Source organism: Oryctolagus cuniculus, chromosome 13 (genome assembly GCF_051225735.1).
Source record: "Oryctolagus cuniculus isolate XC-2025 breed Fujian yellow rabbit chromosome 13, ASM5122573v1, whole genome shotgun sequence".
Taxonomy (NCBI): Eukaryota; Metazoa; Chordata; class Mammalia; order Lagomorpha; family Leporidae; genus Oryctolagus; species Oryctolagus cuniculus.
Genome location: NC_142879.1, coordinates 69,927,145 through 69,938,920, shown reverse-complemented (window position 1 = coordinate 69,938,920; position 11,776 = coordinate 69,927,145). Strand labels below are relative to the sequence as shown.

At 48.5% G+C, this 11,776-nt stretch overlaps 1 protein-coding gene and 1 long non-coding RNA gene across 2 annotated transcripts; both read right to left on the bottom strand.

Annotated features, from left to right (window-relative positions):
* Positions 1 to 279: 279 nt before the first annotated feature.
* LOC149122656 (uncharacterized) lies at positions 280 to 2,208 on the bottom strand. The gene is made up of 2 exons (XR_016219336.1): positions 2,074 to 2,208; positions 280 to 597 (listed from the first exon to the last, which is right to left on the bottom strand). It is a non-coding gene; the product is annotated as an uncharacterized LOC149122656 (long non-coding RNA).
* Positions 2,209 to 3,184: 976 nt separating this feature from the next.
* LOC149122655 (phytanoyl-CoA dioxygenase, peroxisomal-like) lies at positions 3,185 to 8,499 on the bottom strand. Its single transcript, XM_089311259.1, has 3 exons — positions 8,323 to 8,499; positions 4,838 to 4,987; positions 3,185 to 3,208 (listed from the first exon to the last, which is right to left on the bottom strand). The coding sequence occupies exons 1-3, from the start codon at positions 8,413 to 8,415 to the stop codon at positions 3,185 to 3,187; spliced, it is 267 nt and encodes an 88-aa protein (XP_089167385.1). The 5' UTR covers positions 8,416 to 8,499.
* Between the last annotated feature and the right edge of the window lie 3,277 nt (positions 8,500 to 11,776).

The window sequence follows — 11,776 nt, the reverse complement described above, 5'->3', positions numbered from 1 at the left end:
AAATACCAGGTGGGTTTCTTAAGGAGGAGAGTTGGGTTGAGCAAGTTGTGCAAGAAGGCCTGTATCAGACCCTTACTGTGTCTTTATTATGTCCTCCTGAAGCCTTTAATAAAAGGTCAATGTGTTATATGGTGTTCTTAATTGGAGAAGCATCTGTCACGACAGGAAATTGGTAGGTTGTGGGTTTATCAGGACAGAAATGCAAACCTCAGCTCTTCCTGAGTTCCAAAGCATTCATTTCAGCAACTGAACGAAATAACCGACTTCACACACTGAAATTATGTCAGCTATCTTTATTAATCTTGTTGTAACCCCAGATGATTTTCCTTGAGACAATACTATTTCAGTTTTACTGTTTTTACTTCCATCACCACACCCTCATTGCACTGCAGAATTCACTGTATGCAATCAAGTACCTGAGCCATGGTTTGTGATTTTGTTAACGAGTGATAGCACAGATGACACCATCACAAGGGAAGGGTTTTCTTCTGACACCTGGTTTTGTTTTGGGTTCCTGTAGGAGAGTTTTAGCAAAGGGTGGTTTCAAAGGTTGACTCGTTCCCCCTTCACAAGTCGACTTCGAAATATCCAAACATCCTGGAAATAAGGCCAAACAGAAGGAATTTATGGAACACTTCTATTTGCCTACTCACCATCTACATAGGGTTAAATAGGGGAAAAATTTCCCCATAATTGCTACACTGGTTAGTAAGTAAACCATGTTCTGAGACTCCATTAATCTAATATCTAAAATAGTGCCACCACACTAAGTCAGTGGGGGCCCACATCGCCAGCCCTGGCTGAGGTGGTGCACCTGCTAACTGCAGGGAATGTCTCGTAACATCACCAGTTCCTGAAGAGTTTCCTCTGCACTTCCCTGCCGCCCTTTATGCTGACTGCTTGAGCCATCTAGAACATTCTACTCCTGATTACACCCTGACAGGGAAAACCAGTGTCTTGGGTTACTAATTTTTGTTGCTTTTTTTTCCCTTTGTTTTTTGATGACACAGTTTGAACCTCCTTGTTTAGTATTTATTTCCGGGCAAACAGCAAGGTATGGTGGAAAGAATGATTTTAGAATTAGGCCTCTGAAATCTTATGTTGCTAAGGAAACTTGCACCAACCACCTGACTCTTATGTTCTCCTACACAGCATGGAGCTGTGCTGACTGCTCCTTTCAGTGTGGGAGAAGAAAACAGGAGAATGGACATGAACGTGCTTTGATACCTCACAAAGAATTATAAAGCAGATCACAACAATTAGTACCGCCATTCCCAGTAAGCCTGAGGAACAATGACCTGCTCGATAACTCAATTAAATATAGGAGGCATTTATTCAGCATAGCCTTGCTGAATTCAAACATATGTGCAGCTGGACCTCATCATATCTTCAGGGCACTGGTTCCAGGACCCCCAGGGAATACAACATCTAAGGCTGCTCCAGTCCCTCATCTGAGTATCAAGTAGTGTATAAAACCTGAATCTAACCTGTGCACATCCTCCTGCCTACTTCAAGTCATCTTTAGAGTCTTCATAATATTAGTACAATGACTATGCTATGTAAACAACTGTTCAGGATCATTCAGGGACTAATGACACAGATAATTTGTCTGCTGGTCACCGGTAGCTTTGACTGTCTGCTCGTTAATAAGGAACAGGTCTGTATGTATTCAGAACAAGTGGAATATTTTTTCAAATGTTTCTGCTTGTCTTTTATACATTGGATGATTGACTCTACAGACGCAGAACTTGCAATTAAGCAGAGCTGACTGCATACTGTGTTTATCCTGTGTTAAAATTCAGGGTGTCAGATATAAGTCCCAGTGGACAGATTAGGTTGTCTGTGTGAGGCATTTTAAGGACTGAACAAAGGCAAGGGACAAGATTTCGTGGGAAAAATGCCAAGACCTGCCAGCTGGGGTCACACCTGCAGGTAATGAAGGAAGAAGATTCTCATGCTGGGAAGCTACTTCAGAAGGTGCACTCTGCACCTCCCAGAATTAAACTGGGTGGGAGAACCATGAAGCATCTGAAGACACACCTGACACCTGTACCTAATTTTTCACAAGCATACCTTCAAGTCCACGGTGCCCTCATAGCCCTGGAATTTATCCGCCATTCGTGAAGCTTCCTTCCCAATGTTTTCTTGGATGGTGCCCTCCACATCAATGTAGTGGCAGTCGGCACTGGCGTAATGGCAGGAAATGGCCTATAGAGAGTGGTGAAATTGAGAAACACATCCCATTGCTGCCAGCAACCAACCAGGCAGGGAGGCCTTCTCTTACCCAGCCAATTCTACACTGGAAGCCTGCTCCATGGGACACAAAATCAGTGTCTCTGTAGCTCAGCTCCATCCCTCTCCCAGGACCCCAGTTAAAAGCTAACTGAAAATTTACAAATGGTTTTTAACCAGGTGTGATAACTGAGGCAGCTGAGCCGATCATTGTTTTTTAAAAGGTGTAGATGGGGGGCTGGTGCTGTGGCATAGTGAACTAAGCCTTTGCCTATATCACCAGCGTCCCATATGGGCACTGGTTCATGTCCTGGCTGCTCCTCTTCCAATCCAGCTCTCTGCTAGGGCCTGGGAAGGTAGTAGAAGATGGCCTAATTACTTGGTCCCCTGCACCCATGTGTGGACTTGGAAGAAGCTCCTGGCTCCTGGCTTCAGATCAACCCAGCTCTGGCCATTGCAGCCAATTGGGGAGGGAACCAGTGGATGGAAGACCTCTCTTGGGAAAGCACTTGGGTCCTTGCCCCACACAGACTTCCAGGATTCTGCTTTCAGCCTGGCCCAGCTCTGGCTATTGCAGCCATTTGAGGAGTGAACCAGTGCATCAAAGATTCTCTCTCTCTCTCTCTCTCTCTCTTTCTCTGTCACTTTGCCTTTTAAATAAAAAATACATCTTTAAGAAAAGAAAAGGTATAGAGGGGACAGGAAACACAATCCCCTAGGTGAGAGAACTTTGCCATGGGATTTTCCTAAGCCCCACAAAGCCAGGTATCCCAAGTAGCCCGTCATCTTCTTAGTTCCAAGGCTAGGCCCCCTGCCAAATTTGGGAGGGTTAGTATTCTGATGGCAAGCATGAAAACAAAAGACACCGTGGAAAGAAAACCCATGCCCACCTCCTCGCAAATCAGAGGGAACACTTCAAGGCCAAGGCCGCTGTTTCCTTCAAGGCAAAGGCTTAAGTTATGTGGTTCTTCCCGTTCTGGCAAAGCAATGTTAAAACTCACTGTCTTTGCCACAGGTCAGATATCTTAAGGTGACTGCACCCTGCAGGAGGACTTACTACTTTGCCCAACACATGGAGCTTCCAGAGAGTGGAGTGACAAACTCCATTTCCTTAGGTGAGCCCCCGTGTAGCCACAGCAGAGCCCCAGGCAAAGGCAAACATGTGTGCGCTGGCATTCACATTGTTATGTCATGATGATTAATATTTTTCCAGGGCATTAAGGCTACTGAAAACATCCTGGAGGAACACTGCACAGTCAGGTAGTAAAACCCACAGCGACATTTGCATAACTGTCCCTGCACCTCCTCACTCCTGTGGCTCGGAGGGCTGTGTGAGTGCAGAGTCCAATCCCATCTTCTATTTAAGATTCTGGCATTGTTGCACAGGATGGGTTGTTTGTGTTCATTGTGACTTGGGAAAAATGTAAGGGACCTTGATTGCTGAGGTTTTATTGGAATCCTCTCAATTTTAAGTTTTTTTTTTTTTTTTTTTTTTGAGAGGTCAAGTACAGAGACAGAGAGAGACAGAAAGATCCACCATCTGCTGGTTCACTCCCCAAATGGCCACAATGGCCAGAGCTGGGCCAGGCCAAAGCCAGGAGCTTCATCCGGGTCTCCCATGTGGGTGGAGGGACCCAAGTACTTGGGCCATCTTCCACTGCTTTCCCAGCCATAGCAGACTCTGGATTGGAAGAGGAGCAGCTGGGACACGAACCAGCAGCCATATCGGATGCCAGCACCACAAGCAGAGGCTTAGTCTACTACACCACAGCGCTGGCCTCATCCCCTTAAATTTTGCCCCTGGGAAGGCTGCCTCAACTTGCCTCAGCCTAATCTGGGCCCTACTGAGCCCAGGGAAGAAAATGAATGGATGGAACAGGAAATGTGACCCCTGACCTTTGGCCTCAGAGAGGCTTCAGGGATTGATGGGAACAGCATGATGAACTGGAAAGCCCCACTGGGCCCCAAAGGAGCTCCAGTATTGGGTGTGGACAGCATGTTATCCTGGGAGAATGTGCACCCACGGGACCGTCAGTCTGTGAGACCAAGAAGTCAACCATCCAGGGTGTGTGAGGATCCTCATTCCCTTTTGAATGCAAGCAATGAAATTAAAACCTTCTAAGGCCAAGGGATTAAAAAAGATACATATATATCTCTAGATATATCTCTATATCTATATAGATATAAATATATATAGATACATATATATGGCTGCTGTTCGTTCTGGCTTCAGGGCAATCAATTCAGAATCAATACAACGTGTATTGGATCAATACTGTTTTCCCAGCAGTAATATTAACATGAAGTTCCCTCTGGTTATCCTTTACACAAGCATCTAAATTCCACATTTTTGCCCCAGAAGAAGCCATCCCGAGCACGTTCATGTGTCAGTAGTAATATCCACATGATTAGGATCCTGAGGTCCTCTGGCTTCTCACTGATAAGAGCCAAAAAGGCACAAGGCCCAGAAATTGATTTCCTGGTAAACAAACTGGACTAAAGTCCAGTTTAGTTAAAACTCGCACACCCTTCACATTTTCATATATTTTAAAATTTTTGTTTCTAACTCATCAGCTCTGAGAGCTGCAGCAACGTGAACGCATACCTTCCGGAAGCCTTGGGTTCTGTTCCGCCCGGATCCATGGATGAGCAAAGGATGAAAGAAAACTGTGTCCCCCTTCTCCATCACAAGGTGCACGCGGGCGTTGTTCTTCTCGTAGTCCTGGATCCCGTGGTACATTAAATTAACTCCTCCCTGCGACACACAAGAGAAGACACAGCTAAACACGAGGAAGCAGCAGCATCAGTAAAAACTTGTTCAACGGCTCACCACGGGAGCACGGGCACTCTCTGTTCTTCCAAGAGAAAGAGACATCTGAATCAGTCTTGGAAAAGTTTTCAGGGGCCAGCACTGTGGTACATGGGTTAAGCTTTGGCCTATAATGCTCGCATCCCATATTGGCGCCAGTTCGAGTCCTGCCTGCTCCACTTCCAATCCAGCTTCCTGCTAATGTGTCTGAGAAGGCAACAGATGTTGGCCCAAGAACCTGGGTGCCTGCACCAATGTGGGAGACCAGGAAGAAGCTCCTGGCTTTAGCTTGGCCCAACCCCAGCCCTTGGGGAGGGAACCAGCAGATGGAAGTGCTCTCTCACTCCCTCTCACTCCCTGTCGCTCCCTCTCACTCTCTCTCGCGCTCTGTGTGTGTGTGTGTGTGTGTATCTCTGCCTTTCAAATAAATAAAAGAACCTTTAAAAAAAAAAAAAAACAGAAAGAAAGACAAAGTTTTCCATACACAAAAGCCTCTCGGTGCCTGGTTTGAGAAGTCATGTGTTGGTATTAAAATCTTTGAAATTTCATGACTGAGTCAAACAGGAAGCCACAGATGGGCTTTGCTTTTTGGATCAGTACAGGGGTCACCCTTATCCGCCCTCCTCCTGACCCTGCCAGCTGACTCTGTAACAGTCTTTGCCAGCAGTGTCCTCTCCCAGAGCTCGCGAACATTCTTCTCCATTACAGGGGCGCGTCTCTGAGAAGCCAGTCCTTCTGAAATAGGGGCAGGGTGGAAATGCTCAATTTGTACTTTATTTACTTTTTGCTCAAAACCATTTATGTCACGTCCTTAGTAAGAAAAAAACCAAAAGAATACATTTGGTGTTTGTTTAAAACTGTTTCCAAAGCAAGTTATCGCTTTAGGTAATGGGTTGCTTCTTTATTGCAGAAACACAAGTGAGAAGCATGTAAAGCTTGCAAGCCTCAGGGTGTGGTTTGGCTTAGCTGTGTAGATGCCTACACTCCACATCAGGGGCCTGAGTTCCATGCCCGCCTCCAGCTTCAACTAATGCCGACCCTGCGAGGCAGCAGAATATGGGGCAAGTACTTGGGTTCCTGGGGCCGGTGCTATGGCACAGTGGGTTAAAGCCTTGGCCTGAAGAGCCAGAACCAGCATCCCATATGAGTGCTAGTTCTAGTCCCGACTGCTCCTCTTCGGAACAGCTCTCTGCTGTGCTCCAGGAGTTCAGTGCAGGATGGCCCAAGTCCTTGGGCCCCTGCACCCACATGGGAGACCCAGAAAAAGCTCCTGGCTCCTGACTTCGGATCTGCACAGCTTTAGCCATTGTGGCCATCTGGGGAGTGAACTAGTGGATGGAAGACCTCTCTCTCTCAGTCTCTACCTCTCTCTGTAACTCTGCCTTTCAAATAAATAAAAATATCTTAAAAATAAATAAAATAATAAGCTGTAAGCTCCTATTTTAAAAAATTACTTGGGTTCCTGCCACCCACATGAGAGACCTGGCCTGAGCTCCCAGCTCCTTGGTCTCTGCCACTGCGGGTTTCTGGGGAGCGTGAACCAGTAGATGGGAGTGCATGCATGCGCTGTGTTTGTCTCTGAAAGAAAAAGAGAAGGAAGGAAGGGACAGAGGGAGGGAGGGAGACAGCGAGGGAAAGAGAGGGAGGAGGGAAGGAAGGGAGAGAGGAAAGACAGACAGCGAGAAAGACAATAAAGTTCACAGTGTGGGAGTTTACATGGGTCACTGGGGGGCAGGGAGGCAGGAGCACCCATTCAGCTTCCCAAGGGATCCCAAATCCCATGCCTCTGTCTGCGCCCACTTCCCTGCTGCAGAGTGGTGAACCTTGACCCAGTGCCCTTCTCTTCTGGCAAAAGGTGGAAACGTGACCCAGGCTCAGCGAGTCAGACCCCCAGCCCTGCAGCTGCCATCACTCTGAGCCCCACAGAGGGGACAGCCCCAGCCTGGCCCTGGAGACCTACAGACATCCCTCGGCCTAAGGCATCCAGAGCCTCTCCTGCTGCTTACTTGCATTAACTCTCACCAAAACCGGAACTTCAATGATGATCTCACAATTCCAAGTTTTTCCAACAGGATCCAGACTCAAATATTTTCACGTAACACTAATCATCCGTGCAAGAATTCTAACTAACGGAGACGAACGTTCAGAGGTTCTTCACTTCTAAAGACCTACAACCCCCACTTCCTGCCGCAGGTGCTCTTCCAGCCCAACCATCTCTCAGGCCTTCCCGACCTCCTCATCTTACGCCTCAAATGCTCATGATCTCCTTCTGGTTCCTCTGGCTCTGGACGCCCACAGCTCCAGTGCATCCTGGGTCAGAGCGTCAGCCTATTCTTCCTCAAGGACCGATCTGATGCCGCCACTCATTGGCTTAAAGGAACATACCAGTCCCCAGCATCTACAGCTGCACGGATGCACAAAGCCAGAAAGTAACTCAGTGTTTACCTGTGATTAAGAGAGCTTATCTCGATTGTGGTGGGGATTGCACAGGGGTGCGTGTGTGTGTGTGTGTGTGTGTGTATCAAAGTGATCATGTTATAGACTCAAAATATGCTCAGTTTGGGGCAAAGATGATGACTGGGAAACCCACATGCCACATCAGAATGCCTGGTTTGAGTCCTGGTTCCTAGGCTTCTGGACCCAGCTTCTTGCTGACGCACATCCTGCGACACAGCAGGTGACAAGTACAGTGTGTCCCTGCCACCTACTGGGGACACCTGTCCAAGCCCTGGCTATTGTGATCATTTGGGGAGTGAATTTGCAGATGGAGGAGCTCTCTCTCTCTCTCCCTCTCTCTCGCACCCTCTCCCCCCCCACCCCTCCCCTCTCTTTCTGTCTCTCTGCCCTTTAAACCAGGCCTCTCTGCTTGGGCCATGCTCCCCCGACCAGCCCTCCGAAGAGCCCTGCTGGCCTTTGCAGTTGGAGCACACGATCCCTTCCTCTTCTCCGCTCTCAGAGCCACGGTCAGCGAGCAGACTCGGGGGGCACGTATCACCCACATCCAGGACTGAAGTGCTTACGTCTTCCTCTGCGATTAGGCCGTGCCATCTCGGGCCCTCCGCAGCACCTGCTCAAGTTCCCCACCTGGGCCGGTTTTCAAACACGTGTTCAAAGGACAACTACACTGGGTGTTTGGTCTGACATCCTCCAACTGATCGCACTTCTAAGTCTCAGGACAGCGCTTGGCTAAGAAAGGCAGTGCCCTCTCCCCTGTATGCTCTTTATGGATGCTGAGTGAAATTTAAAACCGGGAAGGAGATTCGGCTCCTAGACAGACCTACCCCCCACTGCGGGTAGTCGTGCGGCTTCAGGGGGCCTTTGTGGGTGCCGGGAAGCACCACCAGACAACCGTTGTTCCGGTCAATGTGCTCCATCGCGGTCCACGCACAAACAATGAGATTGCTGGGCCGGAAGGGGAAATAGTACAGATCCTGGTGCAAGGGATGACGGGACGTCTTCTTGCCTGAAAGAGAACCTGCTGTTAATAGACGTTCAAGGGCAGACAAGAGGCCCCGTGGTTAAGACACTGGTGAGGACATCTGCATCCCCATTCAGATGCCTGGGTGTGATACTCAGTCCTGGCTCCTAACTCCAGTTTCTTGCCACTCTGCACCCTGGAAGGCACTGGGTGAAGATGGTTCAAGTACCTTAGTTCCTGCCACCCAGGTGGGTACCTGGATTGAGTTCCTGGCCCAGCCCCAGGCATTGCAAGTATCAGGGAGTGAATCAGAAGATGGGCTCTTTCTTGAGAGGGCTCTCGCTCTCTCTCTTTTCTTCTCAGACAAATTTTTTTTAATTTTAAATAAATAATCAAATTAAATCTAATGTCTTAAAAAGACATTTGTCCAAGTCTCAGAATTCCTTATCCTTTGCCTAGAAAACCAGAAAAATGAACTATCCCCAGGAAATGAAACAAAACTACAGAAAAATCAACCTTGAGAGAGAAGCAACCAACTGGATGTCAAATCAAATGCGAAGGGGCCAGTAAGTGGAGTAGCAGTGCCACATCCCATATGGGTGGGGGTTTCAGTCTTGGCTGCTCCACTTCCGATCCAGCTCTGTGCAATGGCCTGAGAAAGCAGTTTACTGTGGCCCAAGTCCTTGGGCCCCTGCACTTGCGTAGGAGACCCAGAAGAAGCTCCTGGCTTTGGATCGGCCCAGCTTTGGTCATTGTGGCCATTTGGGGAGTGAACCAGCCACTACAACTGCAGGAGCAAAGCCAGTCTGAGCCAGAAGCCTGGAAGTTCTGCACCACCAAGGTCAGAACATCAACCTCACATATGTTAATTGAACAATTTTTTCTTGCTTCTCCTTAATAAGAAGAGTCCTGGAGTACTGTGGTGGCACCGCTGGTTAAGTACCACCTACAATGCTGGCATCCTTTATGAGCGCTGGTTCGAGTCCTGAATGCTGCACTTCCAACGCAGCTCCCTTCTGATGCACCTGGGAAGGCAGCAGAAGATGGCCCAAGTGCTTGGGCCCCTGCCACCCACCAGTGAACTCAGGGGGCTTCCATAGCCTTGGCAGCTCATGACAAGAGCCCAGGGTGATTACTGATGCCATAAACAAGAGTGTCAATTTGTTAAGTCAACAACAGGAGTCACTGTGCACTTACTCCTCATGTAGGATCTTTGTCCTTAGTATGCTGTACATTGTGATTTGATGCTATAACTAGTACTCAAACAGTATTTTTCACTTTATGTTTCTGTGTGGGAGCAAACTGTTGAAATCTTTACTTAATGTATGCTAAACTGATATTCTGTATATAAAGAGAAACGAAAATGAATCTTGATGAGAATGGAAGGGGAGAGGGAGTGGGAAAGGGGAGGGTTGTGGTTGGGAGGGACATTATGGGGGGGAAGCCATTGTAATCCATAAGCTGTACTTTGGAAATTTATATTCATTAAATAAAAGATAAAAAAAAAAAAAAGAAAGAGGGTTGGAGGGATGTTACGGGGGGGAAAACGCTATAATCCAAAACTGTACTTTTGAAATTTATATTTATTAAATAAAAGTTTAAAAAAATAAAATTAAATAAAAAAAATAAGAAGAGTCCTTTACCAACATCTGGAGGTTTGTTAATCAGCATTGCGTGCATGGCCATAATACTGGGTCCGGTGAAGCACTCCACGTATTTCAAGATCTAAGAAAAATAAGGGGGAGGGGGAGGAACAAAGTTTCATGGGCAATCAGAAGTACAGGCCAGTGGCGCCAAGGCCAGCTACTCTATGACAGGCAAGATGGTAACAGTCAGTATTTCACAACACTGCGAACAAAGCATGGGGGAAAATCCAGAAACTGGAAACCACTCTAAATCTACAACCCGTTGAATTGGGCAGGCTTGTCTGAGTAGCTGGGAATATAACCTGTTTCTCTTCTACAAGAAAGGGGTGCGTTTCTGTAAGGTATCAGCCTAGAAGGCCAGGACCAGCCCTTCTGCCACCCAAAGCCACAGACAGTGCCCAGGGAGAAACGGCTTCCTTTTTCTTCTTGGAGACCCTGCACAAGAACGACCCTGCCTAAGTGGGCCCAAGGGGAGCATCTGGCCCGGCAGCTGGGTTTGAGTCCCAGCTCTGTGCCCAATTCCAGCTCCCTGCTCGTGCACACGCTGGGAGGGAGCAGCTGATGGCTCAAGTCGCTGGGTTCTTGCCACCCACGTGGGAGACCTGGATTGAGTTCCAGCGCCCACCTTTGGCAGGCCCAGCCCTGGACACTTATGGGCATCTGTGGAGTAGAATTGTGAGTGGAGATTTCTCCATCAGTCTGCCTCTCAGACAGTAAGAGAAGAAAGGAAGAGCTCAGCAGGATTCGCTGCTGTCAGCTGCGTCCAGGTCAGAGCAGGGCAGCGGCTCAGAGGACACTGCACAACCAGTGTGCCCTCCCCTCCACGTCTTCACATAGGCAGGAAGCAGGCCCAGTCACAGGAAGCAGGCGTGCAGCAGTGGACAAGAAAAGCAGGTCCTGTGCCTGTGCAGTTGGAGGTCACGTGAGAATCAAGATACTGACTCAGTCATGACCTGGGAGCATTGTGGGTGCACGGCCAAGGGTGAAGTCAGATCAGGGAAGAAGACGGCATTCAAGCGTGGCCGGGTCTGATTCCAAAACAGGAGGCAGGGCCCGCTCCTCCTCACAGCCTGATCTCTGCTAGGTCGGGAATGTTGGCAGTTACAGCCTGAAACACTTGAAATGTACAAACAGCTCGAGAGGCAGGCCTCACGGTTCCATCTACACCAAGCCTGGGACTGTGCACCTTCACTTGGGCTGGCGCTTATAAACCCCCACGGCTGAGAGCCATCCCCACCATCCCTGTGTCCTCCGTAGTGTTCTTTAGCCAGTCACTTGCCTCAATTACATCAGCTTCCTTCTAAATCTTATCCCGAGTACTAACTTCCTGAAAATCGTTGAGTTCGATGTGCTGGTGATGCTTCCCAACACATGGACAGAGAAGTAACCATTCACGTAACTCGTACCTCCTGAGGGCGCTACAGGAACTGCCAATATTCACCCAAGGTATTCACAGCAGCGTTTCGCCAACCACAAGTTGTCACCCACCATCCCGCAGCCGAGTTCCATCTCCAGCACAGGACTGCACGACAGTCCAGGGGGCCGCTTCCCCTCGGTCCTCTGTCTGGGACCTGGATGTGACGGCACAGGTGGCATCCCTGTACAGCCCACCTCTGGGAACCAAGCTCTCTAACAGCACCTGCTTATAATTCCTATACTCCCTGGGAAGCC

Excerpts from the sequence above, each read along its gene's own strand:
- LOC149122655 (XM_089311259.1), bottom strand. The coding sequence starts at position 8,415 with ATGGAGCACATTGACCGGAACAACGGTTGTCTGGTGGTGCTTCCCGGC. Across the intron at positions 4,988-8,322 it reads ACGACTACCCGCAGTGGGGG|GGAGGAGTTAATTTAATGTA; the intron begins GTAGGTCTGTCT and ends TGTGTGTCGCAG. Across the intron at positions 3,209-4,837 it reads GAACCCAAGGCTTCCGGAAG|AACGGGAAGAACCACATAAC; the intron begins GTATGCGTTCAC and ends TTGCTTTGCCAG.